The sequence below is a fragment of the Lampetra planeri genome, chromosome 11 (assembly GCF_965212315.1).
Source record: "Lampetra planeri chromosome 11, kcLamPlan1.2.h2, whole genome shotgun sequence".
Classification (NCBI taxonomy): Eukaryota; Metazoa; Chordata; class Hyperoartia; order Petromyzontiformes; family Petromyzontidae; genus Lampetra; species Lampetra planeri.
This window is the reverse complement of record NC_136117.1, coordinates 3,472,153-3,499,279: the sequence shown is the minus strand read 5'-3', so window position 1 is coordinate 3,499,279 and position 27,127 is coordinate 3,472,153. Positions and strand designations below refer to the sequence as shown.

The 27,127-nt window shown below is 43.5% G+C and overlaps 2 protein-coding genes across 7 annotated transcripts in view; both read left to right on the top strand.

Moving 5' to 3' along the window:
* The window catches only part of LOC144721217 (von Willebrand factor A domain-containing protein 5A-like), a 49,688-nt gene extending 34,950 nt beyond the window's left edge, over positions 1-14,738 (top strand). For 3 of the 6 annotated variants that reach the window (XM_078598650.1, XM_078598651.1, XM_078598649.1), the window contains exons 15-24: positions 563-670; positions 1,846-1,950; positions 4,190-4,297; positions 5,986-6,084; positions 8,695-8,793; positions 10,003-10,074; positions 10,646-10,729; positions 11,755-11,861; positions 12,475-12,598; positions 13,579-14,738. In XM_078598650.1, coding sequence (XP_078454776.1) covers positions 563-670; positions 1,846-1,950; positions 4,190-4,297; positions 5,986-6,084; positions 8,695-8,793; positions 10,003-10,074; positions 10,646-10,729; positions 11,755-11,861; positions 12,475-12,598; positions 13,579-13,652 — 980 coding nt within the window. In that variant the 3' untranslated portion in view covers positions 13,653-14,738. The remainder of the gene's footprint in view (positions 1-562; positions 671-1,845; positions 1,951-4,189; positions 4,298-5,985; positions 6,085-8,694; positions 8,794-10,002; positions 10,075-10,645; positions 10,730-11,754; positions 11,862-12,474; positions 12,599-13,578) is intronic. The other 3 variants (XM_078598653.1, XM_078598652.1, XM_078598654.1) reach the window with 3 other exon arrangements.
* An 11,175-nt stretch (positions 14,739-25,913) lies between these two features.
* The window catches only part of LTA4H (leukotriene A4 hydrolase), a 118,466-nt gene continuing 117,252 nt past the window's right edge, over positions 25,914-27,127 (top strand). The window contains exon 1 of the mRNA XM_078598647.1: positions 25,914-26,103. The gene's annotated coding sequence lies outside the window, so the exon portion shown is untranslated. The remainder of the gene's footprint in view (positions 26,104-27,127) is intronic.

The window sequence follows — 27,127 nt, the reverse complement described above, 5'->3', positions numbered from 1 at the left end:
CTGTCAAAATAATACAGATGTTTCACGATACTCTTGCATACGTTTTCGCAGTTGAACTTTACAGCCCTTCTAATGTGTTTTCAGGTTGTACCACGTGTTTAGCATGACGTGCGAGTTTCCGCGATGGTTAATGGTGCAGGTGTATTCACCATAATAATTACACACCGTCTGCTTCAGAGTGGTTAAAGATACGGTGACATTATTTGGAACAAAACAAGTAGGCCGAGTGTGTAGGCATCGTGACCCAAATTTTGGCAAATTTAATAAATAATTAGCTTATTACTTAGGAAAACACGTTGATACTTCATACCCTACTGGTGAATTAATGGCCCAATTGGAGCCCAGTGCTGCATGCCCTGTGCTGCACAGACAACAGCTGCTGTTAAGGGTTCCGTTGGCTCAACTGCAGCTGAGCACAGAAACGGTTGAGATGAGTCGTGACGCAATGCTGTCCGAGTTGCTGATACATTTTGACAAGGGTCATATACGTGCAAAGCCTTAACCTTACGTAGCACAGATGTTTAATTCCCCCCCCCCCCCCTTGTATTTTTTTATTGTCAAGGCGCCATGGTCTACCACGCTACCAGGGAATTCATGCCGGTTGACTTCTCTCATCATAGACATGGGCCTTGGATGGACTTTTTGGATAAGGACAAGGACAAGAGTCTATGTAAGTGTTGGGTTTGAATGTACATCTGAGCCTTCAGGTTGATTGTCAGCCATAGCTGACAAAGTGTGCTTCTATCTTTTTATCCATCATGGCAATATATATTGTGATGCCCACATTTGTCCTATCTATGTCAGTCTGTTCGTGTAAATTATTGACTACACTTGTAACAATTAATCCAAAAAATTCTGCTGTAATTGAATGCATTGTAACAATTTGAGGTTGCAAATTCGTGCAAAGTTACTTCAATATATATTCCACTAAAGGGCAACCTTTTTCCATCAGCTCAGTTCCCTTTCTCTCAACTCTTGTTGCATGCACAATTTGATGCAATGTGTCTTGAGCGTACAAATAGATTTCAACAAAGTAATCAATTAGCCCTTACAATTCCTATGACATACTACGTGGTTTCCCTCATTTTCACATGTATTCTTTCATATAAATACGTGACTGCAGAGTTTGAATAAAATATTACTGTTTATCACACCATGGGATCCACGTTCATCTCATTTGATTCTCATTTATTATGGACAAAAATGGTGATAGTGAGTCCTAATAAAATTAATGTTTCTTTGATACTGCATCAAAGAAACCATCTCACCAGGGGCGGTTTCTTCATTAGGGCGATTGGGCGACGCACCACCAATGTTATTCAACCACAGAGTCACGCTAGCCGTCACTGTGCCTCTGGATATAGTCCAATCAGCGTCATGTCCCGTTCTGTGGAGTACCGCCTCTTTTTGGGTGATTTCACTCCGGCTGAGAATCGCCCAGAGTGGTCCCATAGACTTACATTCAAAGATGTTTTTTTTCGAACGGTGGGCGCTGCAATGCATTCTCTATGGCTTCCGGGAGGGCTCGCACTAACGTGCTTACGTCATCATACGTAAGCACGTTGCATCCAACAATATTATTTGTCGCCACCTAGTGGAATCTTTAATAAAATAAACTTGAGTGGATTGTATTAATAGTGAGTATAGAAACAAACAAGATGTATTGTAAGAGTCACTTTATTTTTCATTAATATTAAAGAAGTGAAGTTGCCTTTACATGCTTAAGCTGTTAATTTATCCTTTGCATGGGTGGACCTTATCCTTATAAATCATCCAGACATTTGCCCCCCCTGAGAGATTTTGCAGGAGCCGCCACTGCATCTCACTATGCATTTTGTGTTGCAGCCTACAAGGCCAAAGTTACCAGCCTAGACGCAGGCTATGACTCAGCGTCCTCCTCACGGGCTTCATCTTCAACTTCAGAAACCTCCAGCGAGACGTCATGGGCCTGTAAGACCATCATCCAGCTCCCGTGAACTGATCTTATTTAAGTGATTGTCTTTGATTTAACATAATGTTCCGCTCACATAGTATATAAAACAAATCAAAGTATGATGATATTTACACGTCTTCTATATTATAGGTTTGATAGTAAAACGTCGATCTCGGCTACTCCTGCCTCCTCTAAATCCAGACCAGTTTTCTCTGAACGGCCCTTCTGTTTGCGTCTTTGTGATTTTCAGCGAAACTCTTGAAAATAAATTCCCTGGATGCTCAGTAAATGCATCCCTCTCGATTTGCCACACTCCCTTCTATCCCCCTTCTTATGTGATGGGATGGAAATTCGATTTTCGAATCCTGTAGAAACTACTTCCTACCCCATGCAACCTCCGTTATCTGAGCGGTTTCTCCCCATTTTTTTAAGCTACATAACTACAGTAATGCTGCACTCTATTGATGTTTCCAGACGTAAGCTGTTGAGCTACATTTTTTATCAATTTTTTTTACATCTCTGAATTTTCTGTGACCCCTTGCTATCCTTCACTGGCTCTCAGCCTCAATTGTGAGCTCTGTTTGCCGCTAAATTAATGTACCCTAACACCATTTCAACACACGAGCAACACAAACATTCATACACGTGAAATGTGTGCATGTGCATCTTCCTCGCCTTGCTTTATATAAGCAGCACACTGTTGAACTTCTTTCACACCGTACATATCCAACCGTGCTAAGCGGAAGCGTGACACGCCTAGCTCTGATGTGTTTTTGGGTTGAACCACGTGTTGTTCAGTATGATGTCCGACGTTCCGCAGCTCACCTTCGATTACACAGTGGGCTCATTCCATCACTAAATCTTTTCATTCTTACCTCATTCAATCATCTCAATCATTTTAAATTAAGTCACCATGTTTTTATTTATTTAAAGCTTTCGTGACTGCGCAGGGATTCATATTCTTGGTTTTTTCGGTAAAGTCACGTAGAAGAGAAACAATAAATAATACAAATATAAAACAATAAAATTATCACGACGTTTCGACTGCAACACAAGCAATCATCATCAGGTGTTTCCCTTCTACGTGACTTTACCGAAAGAACCAAGAATATAATTCACCATGCTTACTGATATTATATTCTTGGTTCTTTCGGTAAAGTCACGTAGAAGGGAAATAATAAAAATATAAAACAATTACAAATTCTCACGACGTTTCGACTGCAACACAAGCAATCATCATCAGGTGTGAAATCCACAGCAAGAAATTAATTTAATTTAATTAAGCAAAATTTAATTTCTTGCTGTGGATTTCACACCTGATGACGATTGCTTGTGTTGCAGTCGAAACGTCGTGATAATTTGTATTGTTTTATATTTGTATTATTTTATTACTTCCCTTCTACGTGACTTTACCGAAAGAACCAAGAATATAATTTACCATGCTTACTGATGTTCTGCTTTTACTTTCCACAGGCCCAGCCGTGGCTAGGGATGCCCGTTGCTAGGCTGACGTTGGTCCTCGCGGCCAACATTTCAGATTAGATTTTGTAGTGCACATAAGCATGTCAGCGTACCGGAGTGTTGAATTTCGTAGTTCATGTAATTGCGTGTTTTGTTTCGCGGCCATAACTCGGCAAAGAAAGGCCATGGAGAAAAACTTGTTTCGCTTACACACGCACAGGCGATGGCCTTTCAGTTGATTCCAAATTAGTACAAGTAGCTTGAAATTTTTGATTTGTTTAAGGTTTGTTTAAAGTGGTACATGCCAACATACAATGGACATATTTTACATGTTTAGATTTTTCGTGGTTTCCCATCTTCTTTGTTCTGTTTCATTCACTTATTTAGCTTTTGTGTAGCAATTGCATAGACACGTGTATACTATATATGCATGTACACGTGCATTAACATTGGCTTGTAATTAGCATCAGTCCAAAATATTTGATTATTGCACGGACAATTTTTTGCAATATGTTTTGAGTGTACAAATAGATTTCAACAAATAAATCCATTAATCATTACATTTTCCTGTGAACTCCGTGGTTTCCCTCACTCTCATATGTATTTTAAAATAAATTCGTGCCTGTAGGGTTTTAATAACAGATTGCTGTTTATCACACCATGAGATCCACGTTCATCTAATTTGATTCTCATTTATTATAAACAAATTTGGTGAAAGTGAGTCATAATAAATTCATTTTAGTTTATTTGAGACAGCAGCAAAGAAACCATCTGACTATGCACTTTGTGTTGCAGGGTATAAAGCCAGAGTTACCAGCCCAGACGCAGGCTATGACTCAACGTCCTCCTCACGGGCTTCATCTTCAACTTCAGAAACCTCCAGCGAGAAGTCAACATGGGCCTGTAAGGCCATCATCTAGCTCACGTGAACTGATCTTATCAAAGTGGTTGTCTTTGATTTAACAGAATTATCCGCTCACTCAAAGTATGATATTCCCATGTCTTCGATATCATAGGTTTGAGAGTAAAACGTTGATCTCCGCTTCTCCTGCCTCCAGTTTTCTCTGAACGGCCCTTCTGTCTGGGCTTGTGATTTTCAGCGAAATTTTCTGGATGCTCAGTAAACTCATCCCTCTCGAGTTACCACACTCCCTTCCAGCTCCCTTCTTGCCTGATGGGATGGAAATTACATTTTACCATCCAGTAGAAACTACTTCCTAACCCATGCAACCTCAATTATTTGAGCGATTTTTCCAATTGTTTTAAGCCACATTCTGTTAACATAACTGCAGTAATGCTGCACACTTGATATATTTCCAGAGTTGAGCTGTTGAGCTGCTATTTTAATCAAATTTGTTTACATCTCTGAATGTTCTCTACCCCCTGCTATCCTGCACTGGCTCTCAACCTCAATTGTGAGAACTGTCTGCCACTAAATTAATGTACCCCAACACCATTTCAACACACGCGCAACACAAACATTCATACACGTGACATGTGTGCACGTGCATCTTCATGACTTTGGTTGATATAGACAGCACACCGTGCAATCAAAGGAGATTAGCCACGGAACGTAAGACACAGCTGAGCTATTGAGCAAATAATTGATGTTATATGTTCAATAACTCAGCTGTGTACCGATTTCAGCGAAGCATGACACGCCGAGCTCTGTGATGTCCAACGTTCCACAGCTCGCCTCCTTCGAGTATACAGTGTGCTAATTCACCGAATCCTTACATTTTTACTTAATTAAATCACTCAAATACTCTCATTCATTCACTCACATTCTTACCTCATTCAATCACTCATTCGTTTTAATTGATTGGCCAGGCCGACCGATGCCCTCCTACGACGTTCTGCATTGCTGGTGATTGCCACTTGATCCTCGCAGTCAGCGTTTAACATTAGATTTTGTAGTGCACATAAGCATGTTCGTGTTCCGGGATTTTGAATTTCGTAGTTCATGTAATTGAATTTTTAGTTTTGCGGCCATAACTCGGCACGAAAAGGTCATAGAGAAAAACTTGTTTTTCTTGAAAACCTCCAAACAATGGGCTTTGAATTGATACCAAATTAATACACATAGCTTGAAAAATGAGGGTTATGTATAAGGTTTGTTCAAGGTGGCACATACTCACATAGATTCGACACGTTTTATATTTTTACATTTTCTTGGTTTTGCATCTCAATTATTCTGTTCCATGCAGTCCTTTAGGCTTTGGTGTATCATTTGCATCTACATTTGTGTCTACATTGCACATGAATTTGCATGTACATTGACATGTGTATTGCATCAGTCAAACAAATATTGCATACACAATTCGATATTTTAATAGATTGATCCATTTATTTTCAATGACCTCCATGGTTTCCCTCATTTGCACATTAAAAATATGTATGTTTGTGACTGCAGGATTTTATAAAAGGTTGCCGTGTATCACACCATCACATCCATGTTCATCTCGTTTGATTCTCATCTGTTATGAACAAATTACATTTTTGATGATAGACAATGAGTCCTTAATGAATTCATGTATGTTTCTTTGAGATTGCAGAAAAGAAAATATTTCACTCTGCACTGTGTGTTGCAGTGTTCAAGGCCAGAGTTACCAGCCCAGACGCAGGCTATAACTCAGCGTCCTCCTCACGGGCTTCAACTTCAGAAACCTCCAGCGAGATGTCACGGGCCTGTAAGGCCATCATCCAGCTCACGTGAACTGATCTTATCAAAGTGGTTGTCTTTGTCATGTGACCTCCTTTGCCAGTACCAAAATATACTAATAGGGTTTTTTCCCCTTTTTTCTGGAAACAAAACTGACACCTTTTGCAAGGAATCATGCTTACATTAACCACAATACTTGCAGTCAAATGCTAGGCTCTAAAGAAAGCTGTCTCTGGTGTGGACCAATCAGTTTCAAAGACAATGCATACATTATCAGAGTATTGTTTTTTGTTTGCATTTGACTGCAAGTATTGTGGTTAATGTAAGCATGATTCCTTGCAAAAGGTATCAGTTTTGTTTCCAAAAAAAGGGGAAAAAACCCTATTAGTATATTTTGGTACTGGCAAAGGAGGTCCCATGATGTAGCTACTCACCCCGAGCTCTCATTACTCTGGTAGTGCGTTGTCTTTGAACTTTGCGCCTTTTGGCGTCATCTGGTCGAACACCATATGAGACTAGGCTCTAAAGAAAGCTGTCTCTGGTGTGGACCAATCAGTTTCAAAGACAATGCATAAATTATCAGAGTATTGTTTTTTGTTTGCATTTGACTGCAAGTATTGTGGTTAATGTAAGCATGATTCCTTGCAAAAGGTGTCAGTTTTGTTGCCAGAAAAAAGGGGGAAAAAACCTATTAGTATATTTTGGTATTGGCAAAGGAGGTCCCATGATGTAGCTGCTCACCCCGAGCTCTCATTACTCCGGTAGTGCGTTGTCTTTGAACTGTGCGCCTTTTGGCGTCATCTGGTCTAACACCATGAGACTAGGCTCTAAAGAAAGCTGTCTCTGGTGTGGACCAATCAGTTTCAAAGACAATGCATAAATTATCAGAGTATTGTTTTTTGTTTGCATTTGACTGCAAAGTATTGTGGTTAATGTAAGCATGATTCCTTGCAAAAGGTGTCAGTTTTCTTGCCAGAAAAAAGGGGAAAAACCCTATTAGTATGGTTGTCTTTGATTTAACAGAATTATCCGCTCACTCAAAGTATGATATTCCCATGTCTTCTATATTATAGGTTTGAGAGTAAAACGTTGATCTCTGCTTCTCCTGCCTCCAGTTTTCTCTGAGCGGCCCTTCTGTCTGGGCTTTTGTGATTTTCAGCAAAACTTTCTGGATGCTCAGTCAACTCATCCCTCTCGAATTACCACACTCCCTTCTAGCTCCCTTTTTGCCTGATGGGATGGAAATTACATTTTCCCATCCAGTAGAAACTACTTCCTAACCCATGCAACGTCAATTATTTGAGCAATTTTTCCAATTGTTTTAAGCCCCATTCTGTTAACATAACTGCAGTAATGCTGCACACTATTGATATATTTCCAGAGTTGAGCTGTTGAGCTGCTATTTTAATCTAATTTGTTTACATCTCTGAATGTTCTGTGCCCCCTGCTATCCTGCACTGGCTCTCAACCTCAATTGTTAGAACTGTTTGCCACTAAATTAATGTACCCCAACACCATTTCAACACACGCGCAACACAAACATTCATACACGTGACATGTGTGCACGTGCATCTTCATGACTTTGGTTGATATAGGCAGTACACCGTACAATCGAAGGAGATGAGCCATGGAACGTAAGACTCAGCTGAGCTATTGAGCAAATAATTGATGTCATATGTTCAATAACTCAGCTGTGTACCAATTTCAGCGAAGCATGACACGCCTAGCTCTGTGATGTTCCGCATGATGTCCAACGTTCCACAGCTCGCCTCCTTCGAGTATAGAGTGTAATTATATCACTCAAATACTCTCATTCATTCACTCACATTCTTACCTCATTCAATCACTCATTCGTGTTAATTGATTGGCCAGGCCTACAGATGCCCTCCTACGACGTTCTGCATTGCTGGTGATTGCCACTTGATCCTCGCAGTCAGCGTTTAACATTAGATTTTGTAGCGCACATAAGCATGTTCGTGTTCCGGGATTTTGCATTTCGTAGTTCATGTAATTTAATTTTTAGTTTTGCGGCCATAACTCGGCACGAAAAGGTCATTGAGAAAAATTTGTTTTTCTTCAAAAAAAAAACCTCCAAACAATGGGCTTTCAATTGATACCAAATTAATACACATAGCTTGAAAAATGTGGATTATGTATAAGGTTTGTTCAAAGTGGCACATACCCACATAGATTCGACACGTTTAATTTTTTAATATTTTCTTGGTTTTGCATCTCAATTGTTCTATTCCATGCAGTCCTTTAGGCTTTGATTTATCATTTGCATCTACATTTGTGTCTACAATGCACATGAATTTGCATGTACATTGACATGTGTATTGCATCAGTAAAAAAATATTGCATTCACAATTCGATATTTTAAAAGATTGATCCATTTATTTTCAATGACCTCCATGGTTTTCCTCATTTTCAAATAAAAAACATGTATATTAGCGACTGCAGGGTTTTAATTAAAGGTTGCTGTGTATCACACCATCACATCCATGTTCATCTCATTTGATTCTCATCTGTTATGAACAAATTACATTTTTGATGCTAGACAGTGAGTCCTAATGAATTCATGTATGTTTCTTTGAGACTGCAGAAAAGAAAATATTTTACTCTGCACTGTGTGTTGCAGTGTTCAAGGCCAGAGTTACCAGCCCAAACACAGACTATTACTCAAGGTCGTCCTCACTGGCTTCAACTTCAAAAACCTCCAGCAAGACCTTACCGGCCTGTGAGACCACCATCCAGCTCACATGAACTGATCCGATCGAAGTGATTTTCTGTGAACCATGCCAAGCCTAGCTCTGATGTTTTTTTGGGTTCAACCGCATGTTTCACATGATGTCTGACGTTCCACAACTCACCTGCTTCGATTATTGTGTGCTAATTCAATAACTGAATCCTTACATTTTACTTAGTTGATTGGCCAGGCCTACTGATGCCCTCCTATGCCGGTTGGTCCTCGCGGCCATCGTTCAACATTTCACTTTGTAGTGCACATAAGTAGGTGCGCTTTCTGGGGTTTTCAATTTTGTAGTTTATGGAATTGCATTTTTAGTTTTGCAGCCATAATTCGGCAAAGAAATGTCGTGGGAAAAATACGTGTTTTGGTTACACACCTACAGACGATGGGTTTTCATTCGATACCAAACTTTGTACACACAGCTTGAAAAATGTGGATTTATATAAGGTTTGTTAAAAAAGGCACATGCACACATACAATGGACACGTTATATGTTTAGATTTTTCTCGGTTTTGCATCTCCTTTTTATTTCATTCACTCCTTTAGTTTTGGTGTTAGCATTGGCATAGTAAACCCTCGCTATGCGTGATTTCTGGATTTGCGAGTTTCGCATAATTCGCGAGTTACTAAATGTATACTGATTCCCTATTCACGACCCGCCGGACTCCCATATTCGCGAGTGTACATAGTGCCTACAGACCACCGACACCAGGGAAGTACGCGCAGAATTTTACAATCGAAACTGCCTGCGAAGATTAGGCACGCCTCCTCGGCTGCCCGCTTTGTCCTCAGTCTCGCAGTAATCCCGCTCTGAACTCGCTATTGTGCATTTTTATTTTATACCTACTTTTATACATGTTGGTATAAACGAGTCGACTGTGATGTCCATTAATTGAGAACGCGAATTCAGTCAGGGAAAGTGTTGCTGCTCGTGCTCCCAGAGTGCTAAAATGATAACAGCTGTGCGGCGTTGTTCTCAAACACCCGCATTCTTCCGAGGAGTCGTCCTCCTGAATTCTTCACCATCACCACCACCACTTCCATCGTCATTAAAATTCGCTTCACCCCAAAAACACATCTGAGAGCTAGGCTTGTAATGCTTCACTGAAATTGGTGCACAGCAGAGCTATTGAGCAAATCATTGATGCTCTGTGTTTAATGTTGGCTTGTGAATTTCTGCCATTTGTATCCCGGCAGCACCTGGTTCAGAGCTCTTCTTGAAACAAAGTAAATCCTGCATGCCAAGAATCTCCAGTCTGTCCCTTGAAAGTAAGTGGCATCCAAACTTGTTTTCACGTTAAAAATAAAAACATTTCTGGACTCAACAGCTACCATCGTCATCAGCCATGATCGAGTCATATTTTATCCTGATCAGTCGAACGACTGATTGACCTGGATTGAGTGATCAGATTGGCATAATCGTGGATCAGATCAGATTGGTTTGGAATCGAATATGCTATGATTCGGATGTGCCAGTGAAACAAAGGGGTATTTTGTGATATGCCGACTCCAGAGGACATGGTCAGGAGAGGCCACGGGTGCTTGTCGGCCGCATGGCGTCAAGACGATGGGAAAGGCAAAACACATAAAAACCAAATTATATTTTAAATTGGCTGAAGAAAAATGCTTTTCTCATTGAATTGAACACGTATGGTCATTTGGAGAGACATTTGAACAACTATTACACACTGACAAAATGGATCAGGTTTATGCCACGATTTTAATTGATGCCAGATCGTAAGACCAGCATGTGAGTTTCTTTAGTGGAAGGCAGTAATGGCAATTCATAATAATACACGGTGAGATGTTGATTGTATAACTTGTTAATTCTTTCCTGTAGAAATATACAGAAGAGGATCCCAGGAAATGTCACCGACCTCTCCCAGTTGGTGCAGTATCACACGGCCTGCCTGCACTCGGATGGGTGAGTAAGGCAGATACGGGGCTGACCTTCTAGTTCCTGCACACATGATGTGTGTCATTTGATAAAAACAAAAAAACTTTGTTAGAGAATTTACTGATAGTGACTAAGCCATGCATTCAAATATATTTGAAAAGCACGAACAAATCAACTTGCAAGTAGTTTTAATGTAAATGTAGAACCTATATTTGTTGAAAATTGCTTAAACCAATTATATAACCTTGTGATAATAGGGTTTCCCCCTGTTTTCTGGCAACAAATCAGGTGTTAAGATGTTAAACCACCAAACTGAAACCTTTTACAAAGAAATCATGTCTGCATTAACCACAATTATTGTGGTCAGTATGCAAACAAAAAAACATACATTGTCCTTGAAACTGATTGGTCCACACCAGAGACAGCTTTCTTTTGAGCCTCGTCTCAAACGGTGTAAGACATGTTTGGTGTTTTAAGATGTTAACACCTGTTTTGTTACCAGAAAAAAGGGAAAACCCTATTATCATATTTTGGTCCTGGCAAAGGAGGTCCCATGGTGATATATAACCTTGTGTTTAATGATTCGCTTCATCGGGTACGTGAAATAATTATCAAGGATCATAAAACGCCCTATTTAGCCCTATTTAGACTGTCTGCTGGCTTCTACACTCCACTGTACGAGAGTTTACACTGTTTACACTACGCGTTCATTTCCCGATCAACCATCCAAATAAGCCTGTGCAAACGAAGTATGTCGAGTAAATACGTGACGCTACTGTAATGGATGACGTCAAATCTCAGCTTGAGGTTTCTTCTTCCTTCAGAATCAGAATCGTTATTTATCCTGGAGGAATCCTTTGACCAGCTGCCTCACTCCAACACCCTAAAGTCCGCCGCACGTGGAAGCGCGACTTCACCGGCCTCGCCAGCCTTCACAGTAAAACTCTCCCCTCCTAGAGGGCCACCGAGACTACCATGGGCACGGTCTGCTGGGTCAGCTAATGACGTTTTTTGTTCTCTTTTTTCTCTCTCTGTGTGTTCTACCATACTAGATCAACTGGTCTATTTGCAGCAGGCAGAAGGATCGTGGAAGAGCTTGGAGCAGCTGGCGGCCGTGGTCCAAATGCCATTGGGAGACCTTCAGAGCGAGGCGCCAAAGGTGAGATTTGCAGTGAGATTCTGAATTCACGAGCTTTGTATTTTGGCGAGTTATTCAATGCATAATAATTCCCTATTCGCGACCTGCCGGACTCCAGTATTCGCGAGGATACGTAGTGCCAGACCACCGACACCGGGGAAGTGCGTGCAGAATGTTACGTTTGAAACTACCTGCAAAGATTAGACACCCCCCCTCTGCTGCCCACTTAGTCCTCTTGCAGGAATCCCGCTCCGAACCCGCTGTCGTGCATTTTTGTTTCATGTGTACTTACAGTAGGGAAAGCCGTTGCCCAGTGGGGCAAGGCGTTGCCCAGTAGGACAAGCAGACATTCAGCCTCGTTTTAATAGCGCTTAGTGCTGAGGTAGTCTTTTAGGTTGCGGTCGGTAGATCCCAGTGCGCTAGTGAGAAAAAGGTTGATGCAATCTGTGTAGGAGGGGTTGTTGTCCTCCGTCACAGTGGCAGAGCTGCTTGGCGGTGTTGTGGATGAGGTGTTGTTGTCAGTGGCGGCTGGTGGGAAATTATTTTGGCGGGACGAGGAAGCCTGTGAGGGTCGGGGAAGATTGGGCAGAGGGGGGTGTTTGCATCCTACAGCAAAATCTCTGTTCCCCGGCAGGGCATGGCGAGCGAGGTGTGGGCCACGGTGCTGGCGCTCGTTTGGCTGCAGTCTCAAGCTGCCGAGCAGAAACTCGAGTGGGATCTGCTCGCCAGGAAAGCCTCGCTGTGGCTCAGCCAGCAAGGTGACGCATCGCAAGCTCATTAATACATGTGTCAAGGAGTTCCAGTAGGCTATTTTTTATAAAATTAGTTCACCAGGTACGACCCACTGAGCTACACAGCTCTTTTTCAGAAGCGACCTGGCCACAAATTATAGCTCAACGAAGTGGCTTTATCAAGTGGAAATTTATAGCAACAAAATAATCCGTTTTACTAAGTGAGTATTGATTGCTTATTTATTTACTTTATGGGGTTCTCCTTATCAGTGTTCCTTACACGGGTGTAAATGCACACGAACTCCTGATGCTCACATGAGACTATGCTGCACGTTGCCAAGGCCCATTACATTTACGCTACGTTTCCACGGTGATTAGAAATCATGAAATTCCTAGCATTCTCCACAAACTCCACACTGCCAATGCGTAGACATCCAAAAAAATGTGTTGTACACTGAAGAAGTCCAAGGACTTCTGTTGGGCCAAAATTATGAAAGCTGAGGACAAATGTGAAAATTGTGGCAACTGTGCCCAGTGATTGTGAAATGTCACATTAGCTGAGTTGAATAATACGACAAACTCATTTCACGACCAATATTATCCATAATAGAGGGTTTTGGGTGAATATTAATACGTTGCTAAAACCACCACCACCTGACACAGCCAATTAGTAAGGTTTGTCACATAAACAAAACATGCCCATTCGTTACTAGTTCAGCACACCGGTGTGTTTGAGAGTAAACCCACAACATCTGCAATTCGAGTACGACGTTTCGCCCGTAATTACAACCAGCCTCATCAGGCGACAGCCAGGGTTGTGGAGAAATCCTCTCGTTTCAATCTTAATCTCTTTTTCTCCATACCTCAACAACAGCTTTTTACAGTTCTCCAGTGTGAACCCAGAACTTTAGAGACGTTGCCACCATGGGCCAACGTGTAATTTGGGCACCAACCCCCCTTGAAGAGAGACACGCAGGCGCTGCTGATGACCGATCGTGTCGTTTCAGGGATCGACAAAAACGTCGCCGTCGAAGCTGCCAACAAAGTTCTCGGTTCGACCGTCAAGACCTCTGACATTTAACGGCTAAGCATTGCACATCGAAGTGATTTGCAAATTACATGCCAGCCTTCATGAGCATGGGCACACGCACGTAAAGTAATATCTGGTTACTGTGTGCTCTGCTTCGTTTGCCAAACTACATGTTTAGTCTATTTTCAAGTTAACTGAAATAAAAACTTTCAAACGGGATCTCACCTGATTAAATAAAGGGTTTTGCATGCGAGGATCCACCCTGCTGTTATTTTATTTATGCCAATGATACACTTCTGCAATAATACTGATGTCTTCTGGTTTGCATTGGGGTTTGTTATTTTTAGTGTGTGCTCGAAATAACGTGAGCTAAAATACCGCGTGCCACAAAATAGGATTTTTCAGGGGATCCCAATCATTTTAAAATGGCACCCCCAATATTCGAAGGGGGAACAGCGAGCCAATTAATGCTGATTTGTTAGCTGCATCTCCATGCTGGTCAGAAGCATATCACGTACCAAACAGCCCCAGTTCAGTAATCGACTGTGAGGTAACTCCTGTAGCAGTTGGTTGTGATTTTCAATTCTTTATGGGCTGGTTTTTTTTTTCTTTTAGAAAATTACTTTTTAGATGCATACAATATAAAACTCTAAATATAAATAACATTACGAACTGCAATTTATCTAAATGTGGTCTTTCATACGGCAGCCAAATTTATCCCATCAGTGGGGTTTTAACAAAATGAATGAGCCCGGCAATTTGTGGACACACTGTACGCGTTGACATTTTATTTGTGCAATGCGGCCATTGCAGTTATTTTTGAGTTACAGTTCATAGTGATCACCTGCATAAAGTGTGAACAGGTTTGAGAATTGCAGTACAAGTTTACTGCTGCTGTTGTTGTCTAGAATGCATAATTCAACTGCTGCACATCAGTGGGCCATGTTAAGACCTCGGTGAATGTGGCTCTTCATCTGCTTTTTGGTTAAAACGCGCCAGGGCGATGAGTTTAGTGTGCTTCACATCAAGATATGAATATGGCCCTCCTAAGGGCATCGTTCTGTTTGGTCTTCGTTTCGACTGTAATTGCTGTCCATGAAACTTTACTTCATGAATAAAAAAATAATCTACATTCAATTACAGGTTTACTTTGTATACTTTGTATTTTACATTGTTGGAATGTTACGTTATATTAGAGAATGGGGAAAATGTAAACGTATCGTTTGGGTCACTTCTCAGCAGATTACTCATGGGCGCCACCTCGTGTTTGTTAAAATATATATCAACCACACTTGTGATTATAACTACTCTGATCAAATATACTCAATTCATACGCAGCCTTGGTGTCACCCATTTAATTAAAAGTAAATCCACAAACGTGGAACAATCAAAGTGTATTCAACAAACCTGTCAACCCCTTGTCGGTCCCCTACCTTATTACAGACCAATTTAGACCTTATTGGTCACCCCGTGACCCTTATAAATCTCAACGTTCATCCTACAAAGTCCCATCACAAGGGAGAGAAATTAAAACATGGACAAAAACACGTTTTTGCCCGAATTGAAATGGCTGTCTACCGTATGGCCCTGAAGACTCAATTTCTCTGTACAAGAATACGTGTAAATCGTATGGGGTGACAGGTATGTTCTCAGTCTTTTTATGCACGATATCATCTCTCCCTAGATTATTCGACTGACCTTTCAAATATCCTCTCTGTTTTTCTTTCCTGAAACGGATCCTGACAGCGGCTGTGGAGGTCTATCCATGCGACACTAGTTTTTTTTTGTTATTAGTCTCCTCAAACATTCTGGCATGAGTGACATAATTACATCTCGGTCAAGGGGTGACCCTGAGATCCCAAACTCTTGCGTTTGTTGCCTTGTTGGGAACGCATCGATAGTAGAACCCAGACCCAGAAAATGATGGCCAAATCTTTAAGACTTAACCTACACTGAACTCAAATTGAATCCATCTGTCGGACCTTCTCAAGGCTTTGCAATTCAAGAGCTCTGCCCGGCTTCATTGAGACTATTTGCTATTATTAAGTCTATGATTCTTCCACATAGCTACTTCCACTTCTAGTTAGTATCTTCAACTTCGCTCCTCCACTTCCACATCGTAGCTCAATGTGACTGGGCCTGACCCTGCATATTTACCCAGCAATTTATTGTAAAGGAGATCACAGGCTGACAAAAAAATCAAAGGATGTGGGAACTAACGTGATACAGGGTTCTTATTTAACTTTGTTCTGTAAGAGGCCATAGGGTCACGACAGAAACAGAAGCACAAGTGGTTCTGAGGGCAACACTTAATTTTCAAAGGTCCTCCACCGTGAGAATGGCCGGCCACACGATGTCATGCTCACGCCACAAACAGCACACTGCCCACTCCTTTGTAGGCGAATCCGAGCAAACAATGTGTTGTATTCCCATCCACAACATCACAGGCAGTTTATTTACTGTATGTTGAACTTCTTTCGCACCATACGTAGCCAACCCATGCTAATCAGAGGTGCGGGGGAAGGATAACAAACTAAACACAAAAAGCAGTTTTAAAGAAATTAGTTTTCAATCTGGACGATTTAAAAGTTCATACCTCAGGTGGCTTCCTAATATCGCAAGAGCGTTCCAGACGGCCGCAGAAGCACGATGCGCTGACCGTCTTTGTTCCTCGAGGAGCCTGGCATGATTGCGCTCTGCCTTCTGAGACAGGGATCAGTAACATGATCCCTGACAAGGAAGACTGAAAAGGTGTGCAAGGAATCGTGGAGAGATGCACGCTTGAGATGTACTGCATATTGTGAAGAAGAGGATTACAGGGATTGGAGAACACGTGCAATTTAGAGACTTGCCAGGGGTGGCCAACTTGTCACAGACCAGGAGCCACCAATAATCCCCTTGAGTTCTGCAAATAAGCAAGTGTATTTATATGTATAAGTGTGTATATATTCAGAGTTTTCGGCACAGCACGGGAGACATTTATTATTTTTTGCTACTGTTATAGTATCTTCTACGTTATGCCCCATGTGGAAGATTAAAGAGCCGCACATGGCTCAAGAGACACCAGTTGGCCACCTCTGCATTATTCAAACTATTGAGAGTACACGTTGGTCTTGGGCAGGACCTGCCACGACGGCTGGAGGTGCATAGCCGTGCTCGAGACTAACGATGGAGCGGGAGCCAAATGAATAAAAGGCACCCAAGAAGACGCACACCGAGGAGATGGGGCGACAACATCAGCTCATGGAGAGCGGGGCTGCGGTGGATTGTTAGGTCTCGAGATAATGGGGCGGCTTGGGGAGGGACCCTTCATCCAGCAGTGGATGATTGACCATGGCCGGATGAGGAAGATGTGAATGAGTTAATCTCGTGTTACCTGCGCGGCCTGTCATGCCGTCATCCTCCCATGCCCCATAGCGGCAGCGCGGGGCAACGTCCCCTTCATGCCCTCCTCGCCCTCCCCCTGACTCTCACATTCTCTCTCCCTCGCCTTACTCTCCCCACCTCTCTCTCCCTCTCACTGTCTCTCAATGATTCTATCACTCCTTCTCTTTCTCACTTCCTCTCTTTCTCTCACTCCCTTGATGCTTCCGGAGGGCTGCATTACAGGCGTGCATAAACAACACCACGTGGCTTCTGCCAGGCAAAGGTGCACTTTGAAGGCTCGCTGCTGGCAGGAGGTCCCAGAACAGACCCAGGTGCCATGGGTTGACCGACTGAGATGATTGGCAGATGCACCAACTGTGCTCCCCACTGACAACTCTCTGCGTTTTAGTGGGCCGGTTCTTGTGAGCGTTGTTCCTCTGCCCTCCGTTGTTGCTGGATGTTCGACTGTCTCCATCTCCCCGGCAGCGTCCTTGACGAGCCTCCTCCACGGAGGCCGGTCTTGACACCGCTGGTACCGGGCACGCAGCATAGCTGCCAACACCCACACGTTAGGGGTGACCCCCCTCGTGCTAGCGATGCCAACCACCGCATACAAAATGATTTATATTTGTGTGTTAGGGTTGCTCGGTCTTTGCATTCTTTAACATCGAGCTACTTTGCAGCTCAGCTGAATTTTCCAAGTTGCGATAATGCAGTTAAATGTCAGAATTATAATTAGAATATTTATTTATATTGGCGGAATCCAATGAGCTATAAAGCTATTTGTCAAAGATGCCAAGTTGGAGCGGGTCAGAACGTTACAACAAACAATACTAAACACGATAGGAGTGCAAAGTGTCTCGGCCTCGCTGTGCGCTGCGTTACACCGTTATCCGAGTAGTTAACCTCGCATCCAATAAACCCTCAGAGCCAGGGTGAACATCCGACTCCCAACGTAATTTATTGAATTGAACGAGGTAAAACTGATGGAAAAACACAGCACAGATACACCATCTGTTAATACTTATATACATCAACACAATGCATGAACACTACTGCATCACAACATTGTCCTAGATAACATGTTTCTCAACAATAGATCCTGGATGGACCAGGCACCCACAACAGCACTGAACAGCTATACAAGAGAACAAGCTACTGTGTTAAACAAAGGCACATCGTGCAATCATCACACTGCAGCCCAAATTTACATCACTGCATATACCACTGCACTATGAATGAGACATTTCGTCATCCTTGCTCTCCAGATCGCAATAAAGTTACTTGAGTACAAGTTTGACTCGACTTATTCGATTACAAGTAACATTCACAATAAGGCAAGTTGCAGGCTTCGTTGTTAACTAGGCCTCGTATTTATCATAACAATTTAACAGCATTAAAAAGGCATTTACAGCATTATAACGGTCATTTTAACATTATAATAGCATTCCTAGTATTATAAGAACATACACGACCTTACAGACAATGCTTCTTAAAGTCCCACAATGGACAATTACAGCTGGCTTCACTGGGACGCGATGTGTGCCGCCATCTTGAACTCTGTGTAATGGCGGAACCTCGTGGCTGAAAGGCTGTCAAATCGTAACTTCCTGTTCACGTAACCAAACTCACCCTCAAAACAGGAAATCCTTGTGTACTCACACCCCCACTCCCGCATGGAGCAAAACACAAAGTATAGGAAAGGTAATAAAATAACTGAAAAAGGATACAAATAAAATACTTTTTACTTACCAGGTAAAGTGCATCTGACCTCTTAGCTTCTTTTTTAGAAGCGACCTGGCCACAAACGATAGCTGAACGAAGTTGCGCATCATCATGTGGACATTTATAGCAGCAAAATGTCATGCTTAAGACAGCAACGACCCATGTCTCATGTCAAGGAACGGCCCCATAAGGGTTTTGACAGAAGCATGTGAATCGGTGACATGCCCCATTCACTTCAGGGCATTGCCATGGCCCAGCAGTCGCCGTGCGCCTGCCGCTAACTGCAGAGATTTGCGGTTCCAATCCAGTGCCCGCCCTGGTGCATGAACCTTTAAATTACGGCGCCGTCTGCTTAACAGTAGACGGTAAAGATGCTGTGACCGTTATTCGCAAGATTACAGTCTGTTCTCCTATGACGCGTGTTTTCATGACGCAAATTGGATATAACGCGATGAATGTTTTAGGGAACACACGTTTTTATAACGCAGATGCGAATTGTATATATTACGCGATTGAGTAAACAGAACTATGCCTCAGCGCTGGATGCTTCTAGATGCTACCCACACGCCTCAGTCTTTGTTCAGCCTGCGCACGCATCTCACGTGTTTTTGCAGACTGTACTTTACCCTGTATTATTTATTATTCATTATAACGCAATTTTTCCACAACGCAGTGTCCTTCAGGAACGCGACTACCGTGTTATAGGAGAACATACTATAACGCCATTGTGTGCTGCTTTTAGGAATTCAAATTAGCCAAAAATTGTAATTACCCAAAAATTACTCTTTCGGATAATACCTAGATAGCAATCATCACTGTTGCAAATGAGACTAACCTGGTCTCTTGAGGTCTCGCCTGATTAAACAAAATCAACTTGAAACTTGATAGGAACTCTCCCTTTAGAGCTTAGCTAAACGAAGTAAGCCAAATATGATGGTCGTTTTGTGTAGTCATTAGTTATAATTGAGCCCATCAATGTGTAGTGTTGCAAATATTGACGAATAAACTTCTTTATGAGGCACACGTTGTTTATTGTCTTTTACTACAGAGTCCTTAGCATGAAGGGTATATCGGTCCCTTCACCCGCTTCCTAGGGAGCTATGGCCTCCGAACTATACGGGACCTACACTGGTAACCCGTTCCCTATCGTCCTCCGGCTGGGACCTAGGGGAGGCTAACTGACCCTGACCTCCTGGCCCGTGGGTCCTGACCACTGGCCTCACTGAGCTCCAGCCCTTAGAAGGACTGTAGAGCTTGGGGTCCAGGATCCTCTCTGCCAGGGACCTATTCTTCCCTGACCACTGACCTCTCTGAGCTCCAGCCCTTAGAAGGACTGTAGAGCTTGGGGTCCAGGGTCCTATTCTCCAGCCCGGTCTTTAGTTTACGGCGTGTAGATAACTGAGCCAGAGCTCTCTGAGCTCTCTGAGCTCTGGCTTATATACCGGTTTGTCGGTGGCTCCGCCCTGGCCACGCCTTCCTTCTGGAACATTCTTAGGTGAAATCATTCCCCTGGTTCCCCCCCACCTGGGGGCCCGGGGAATGTCTCCCAGGATCCGTTTAACTGGAATCCACCGTTGGCCTCTCTGAACCATGGCATGTGCCCTAGCGAGGTAACGCCTCTGCACTCTATTGACGGTAAGTGGAACTACAGGCTGTTGAACGGTGAGGGACAACACCCTAACATCACTCCTACAAATGTTTGCTGTGGGGACCTGGTTTTCACAGGAGTGCCTGGTACACGGATTAAAACCCTGGTTCTCTGCTGAGTTGGCTCATGTCAGAGCTCTGACACGGCCATTGTGAACGCCCTGAGTCGCATGAGGGATCTTTATTACTAATACAACAAATCCCTCGCCAACCCCTGGGCGTGCGAACCGTGGAATCCGTGTACACACGGTTTTATATTTGTGCAACGACTCCAGGAGACTGTTCTTGTGATGATCTTTATTGAAGACACGTACACTCGACAGGCGAAGACCCCGACTCCCACAACAGCCCCGAGCCTCTCCTCTCAACCCCTTTTATCCTCAGTGTGGCCATCCCTTGACCCGTGGCTATGCCCCTTCTCTAGAACTTTTTCTAGAACCTTCTCGATGGCTCTCGGTCCCTGATCCGCACCTGCTCCCTTCTATCACTTGGCCACAGCCCCTATTCTCGATCCTTTTCGTAGACCCCAGATCGTTTCCCTCTGTCCCTTAACCCATCATTACCCCCTGTGGCCCCTAGTCTCTTCTCATGCTAATTCCCCTGTCATTACCCCCTGTGTCCACTGTCAATTAACCTGTCATTACCTCTGTGGCCCCCCAGTCTCTTCCTTTGCTAATTCCCCTGGCATTACCCCCTGTGACCGATAGGCTCCTGTACTGTCGGTACATTTGTATACCAATTTACCAATCGCGGCCTTGAAATTTTGAGTATCCACGGCTAAGCGCGGCGTCCGCAACACGCAGTTTGGCATTTCGCAGGGCCGCGGTTCTCCTCCGTGGCACAGCGCCACCCATGGTCACCCGTGGCGCCGCGTAGCTTGATCAGCTGTCCGTCGTAGTTCTCGCTTCGCATGGAGACCGTGTCGCATCGCAACCGCATATTTTGCTCGTTGGTCATTCGCATTCATTTTGCCCTGAATCGTGGACCCGAAGCGTGCAGCGAGTGGTGAAGGTCAGGAGGGGAGGAAAAGTCAAAGAGAGCAAGAAAAGCAATGGGTTTGCAGAGTAAAGTGAAAGTGTTAGATAGCCTTTTGCACGGTGAGAATTGTTGCATCTGCGGGGTTAATGAGTCTACAATTAATGAGTCTACAATTATCAAATTTGATGTTGCGATTATGGCTCGTGTTGCTGGTGGTGCCACCACTGTGCCTGTCTCCTCGTCTGTGCCTGCCTTTGCGCCTGTCAGCTACGTGTTGTCAGCGAGGTGTTGAGCGTTAGATGATTGGCAAGTGTTTGGTGCGTCTGGTGTCAAGGTAAGTGGCGTCTTTTAATGGTTCATGGATGGATGTGTCTGTTAAGTGCTCAGTGGTGGGTGTGTCAGGTGAATGTTGAGTTGTGTCATTGTCAGGAGCTGCTGCTGAGCTTGGAGCTCAGCTACTGGAGCCATAAAAGCCAACAGGGTCGAGTTAAGAGATCCTACTGAATGGAAATATCCAGGGATCCTATGCTATTATTGATGGTGACCTGTATGTGACATTTGACCTAGAAATAAATAAACTGGCCTCATTTTTTTTCATTTGACAATTGCATAACTGCTGTGACTCATGGACACATTGAGCTCATAAATGTAGGCTGTGGTTTTGAGAGATTAACTTTTTCCTGAGGATGGATGCTACCCACCGGCTTGTCGACTTGAGCAATGATTCTCAACCTTGTTTGGCGACTGTATATCCCACCTTGTTGAAGTTTGTTTCAACCGAGTCCCCTTGCCTGACCAAACATGGTTCCGAGAAATAAATGTATGAATAATGAACATCAACATTTAACCAATTGTCTATGCCGTGAGGTATCCTAACTCGCTAGTAACTGCAAGTGAATAAAAAAATCAACGGACGCTGTGCATGCATGACCTAATTTGTTCACGCTCGCTGGTTACTCTTGGAAACAACATTGTTTTACAATCAGTGAGTTTATAAATGTATTTTACATCGTTGTAGGTCACCATATGGATTTAAATGTTGTAGTAGTTGTTTTACATTGACAGATTCATATAACATGATTATTCACCAATGACTCTCGCGTATGATATAATTGCACACGTTTGTAAAACACCTCACGTGCCCCCCGAGACATTGCCACGTGTTCCCCCAGGGGACCCTCGGTTGAGAATCACTGGACTAGAGCAACGTTTCCCGCATGTTGCCTTTGTGCAAAACCACTGGAACATACATGACACTTGAAAATCAGGAGCTGCGTCGTAGCAGAATATACGTAGCAAAACAAGTAAGCAGACATACTCTTTGGTTCTTTCGGTAAAGTCACGTAGGTAGAAATAAAATAAAATAAATCACGACGATTCGAGCACAACAACAGCGCCCGTCTTCAGGTAAGCAGACAATAAAACGCCTTGGCACGTCCCTCAACGTCAAAATAAAAGTATCCCTCACACTTCCCGTGAACCGCAAGTGTTTTGTTACGAGCAGTGTTCATCACCGTTGGCTGCCCTGAGATGGTGGTGGAAATTCCACATTCCTAAAGCGTGGGCCGGCCGGTCTTGCCGCAGGACAACCGCTGTTGACACCCCAAAGATGAGCCATTATTTTACTAACCCTGGTAGAGTGATAGGATGCGTCGACTGGCAGCCACTTTGATGGGATGAAATGTTGAACTCAGGGTACACTTAGGAACGTAATTTTGCTTCAACAAATGGGTTGAAACTGAGTGCAGTTCATCCGTGTGCGTGTACAAACAGGATCGCCTGGTAGAATACCATGCAAGCCTTCTTGTTATGAGGTTTGTGTGGATAACAAACATTCTCAACATTAAGGTTCTCATGTCCTGCACGGCGGCATTTTCAAGGTCTACAGCGGTATCTGAGAGCCATCGTTGCGTTGTCTGAGGCATTCCAGATTCATCGCTGCAGAAATGCATGAAAAAAACACAGAAGCGAAAGTATTTCTTGAAGTATTTTTTTTCATTTACTTTTTTTAAATTGGCGCTGGCGTCAGCAGATTCCACTATCAAAGTGTGGCAAGTGATAAATCTCTCTTCCAGGGTGGCACGCCAACTATCACCAACTCCACACTACTGACATCAACACCAAACTACTGACATCAACTCCACACTACTGACACCAACTCCACACTACTGACACCAACTCCAAATAAAGTTAAAATTGTTCGTCAGCTCGTATGCGCGTCCTGACGTTAATTTTGTAGCCCACAGTGATATGTTGCCGTTTATTTTCCAAAAGTCACTTCACCCCTGATGCGCACCTCTTAAAAGGTACTGGGAAATGATTCTGTGTCGCGATAATCGTGTTTTCGTAGAAATGTAATCCTTGTGTAGTATCGTGAGAAATCACGTTTACAGGGTGCTTCAGAAAAATGTGAACACTTCCGAGAATTTGCAACAACACCGCGAGAAATGTGCCTCCGGTCTCTGGAGACCACCTGGAGAAGGTTGCAGGCGTTGCCAATGATGGCAAACAAGTAGAGACTTCTCATGTTAAAGTGCATTATCCGTTCTTTTCCCATTAAAAACGATAGTCCCATGTAAGTGTTAATTTTTTTTGAAGCACCCTGTATGTATAACATATTCATTCAATATTTTTGTTTAGTTGAACAAGGACCCATCATATCTCATAGAGGAGTCATTGCCTATGACAGCTGGCAGTTCACCAGCAATACTTCAAGCACGCCTGACTGCCTGTACTGAACCAGTGCTGCTGAAACTGACCTAGATCATTCCAGGGTAAATCTGTTTGCAGATGACACGATACTGATTTTTGCTGGCCGCTCTCTGGATGACGTGATTGCTAAGCTCCAGGGTGATTTCAACAAACTACAACATCAGCTAGTTGCTCTTAAACTAGTCCTGAATACCTCCAAAACCAAGGTGCTATGCTTCTCACCAGGACTAAAGCAGGAAGTTATTTTTCCCCAAATTACATTCCTTAAATAATTGTCAAATAGAGCAAGTAAAGATCTATAAGTATATTGGGGTCATCCTTGATTAAAAAATGAATTTTCAAGATCACATTGATTATATTGGTAAAAATACAAAAATAAAAATTGTTTTTTTGTATCGACACAAGCACTGCTTCCCCCTTATGTTCCGTTTGGAATTTATAAAAGCTACCATACTGCCTCTACTTGATTACTGCGACATCGTATATAAATCAGCCCCCAGTATTGTACTGACGAAGCTTGACTCCATTTATCACTCGGCCTTAAGATTTGCATTGAACTGCCCATATAGGACCCACCACGGCGATCTCTACATTAGGTCAAACTTAACATCTCTTAATGATCGACGGCTTGTGCATCAGATCTTATTTATTCACGATGTACTTACAAAAAAATCCGCAGACTACCGGCTGGATCTCCTCACTGTTTCTAAGAACAAATGTGACCTAAGGTCTTCGCTTATTTAACCGCTTCACATTCCTTAATGCCGTACAAATACTGGAGGAAGTCCTTTGCTATTGATACCCCCAGGGTCTGGAATGCTATCGCCAATAAACTGCAACTTGGATCACTACCTGTGAGATCTTCACTCAAAACTGTTCCAGAGGAGTTGTACACCCTTAGCTGCCACTGCTATTCAGAGTGGCCTGAAATCAAATGTATCGCTCCGGATGACCGCTGCAAAGTATGATCTTGAGTTTTTATTATAGTGTGCTGATCTTTAAAGGTGCATTTAAAACGTTGATACTCCTACTGATACTCCTGCTGTTATGGAGTGACTCATGCTGCCAGATATGGCTGCAAAGTTTGGTAGTACATGTTATGTTTATCGTTTATTGTTAAATTTGATTCACAGTTCCTATGATCACTGTTACATTGTTTTTATAGCTTATTTTGGTGATTTCGAAAACTTTTGGTTTAGCCATATTTGTTTGTTGTAGTACAGAGTTAGACTGATAACTTTAATCTAAATTGTCTTATGGTTATTGTTTGACTTGCATCCCACTGGGATTTTTGCACACATCATTGATATACGGTGCTTTTTCTGGAAGACTTTGCTGTTTTTTCCTGGATTTTTCTGTTGCGCGTAGTCACTTTAAGATGTTTCTTGTTCATGTTTATTTTGTTGCGATTGCACCCGATTCAAGAGCCGAATGGCTCACAGGGCTATACCTATAAATAAACTGAACTAACACTGAAAAAGAAAAACTGAACTGAAAGGATGCACCTCCCCCAACCCCCCAAGGAAGGTCGTGCGACTGATGGAATGTGTCAAATTGTTTGCGTGGAGGGACAGATTCGTGAAGGAGATGCCGCCGTCCGCTCATCCGATCGGTTCTCAGTGGGAATTAATGAACGGTCACGTGGTCCCCCCAGTGAAAATGAATGGCCCGTCACGTGGTTCCCACAGTGGGAATGAATGGAAGGAACCGTCACGCGGTTCAGCCAGTGGGAATGAATGACCCGTCACGTGGTTCCCCCAGTGGGAATGAATGACCCGTCACGTGGTTCCCTCAGTGAGAATGAATGAACGGCGCCGTGATTGGCCATCACGGCGCGGCGAGGAGCCGCGTGCGATTGGTCGGGGGAGGCTCCGCCCGCAGTCGTCTTGGCTTGGAGAGTCGGAGCGACAAGGAAGTGGCTCAGCAGTCGCAGCAGCAACAGCAGATACAGCAGCAGTAGCAGCAGCTACAACTACTACAGCAGCTACAACTACTAAAGCAGCAGCTACAGCAGCAACTACAGCAGCAGCAGCTACTACCCAGCAGCTACGACTACAGGAACTAACTACAGCACGTGAGTACGGCAGGGACAGCAGTAGCTACTACAGCTACTACAGGGACTACTGCAGCAGGGACTACAGCACTGACTACAGCAGGCACTACAGCAGGCACTACTTTAGGGACTACAGCAGGGACTACAGGGACAGCACCTGAGTGAGTACAGCAGCAGCAGCTCGTCACTACAGCCACGGCATTGGAGACTGGAGCAGCTGCAGGCATAGCAGGAATCACAGAGACTCAGCGTTGACTACAGCAGGGACAGCAGCAGTGAGTACCTGTACAGCTACTACAGCTACTGCAGCTACAGCAGCTACAGCAGCTACTACACACACAGCAGTGACTACAGCTGCGTGGGGACACAGCATGGACTACAGCCTGTGTAGGTGATTAGAGCGTCCACGTGTACTGCCGCGTCTCCAGATTGTAGGAGACTGCTGGGAACCTTTGACCCTCAGACTGAACCTGCGAGCGACTGACCCCTGTCACAGACAGCCAGTCCTCGCCTGACTAAATAGCAGAGGTGGGACAAAGTCATTGTTATGCAAGTCCAAGTCGAGTCGCAAGTCATCAAATTCATGACTCGAGTCTGACTCGAGTCCAAGTCACATGACTCGAGTCCACACCTCTGCTAAATAGTCCGTGGTGTGTGCCCCCCTTCCCCTCGTGAGCCACCAACCACTGTGCATCTGCGACCGCCATCTGGACGACTGCGCAAGTGACAGACTGTGCGAGCCGTTGCGTGACCGGCTCACCTGGTGCACCCCCCTCTGATCAGTCCCTCCAGAAAAACGCGGAGTTTTTTGGTGATTGTTGCGGGCAAAAATTGTTGATTATGCGGCACGTTTTCTTAAAAAATGCGATGGAATATGCGGGATATTTATGCAATTTTATGCGATTAAATTGCGGGAACTTGCAAAAATTGCGGGAACTTGCAAAAATTGCGGGAACTTGCAAAAACTGCGGTTTGATGAAAAAGAGAAAAAAAGTGATTCCCCCAACACCCTATTCACTAGGCTACTACTTTAATGTAAAGAGTC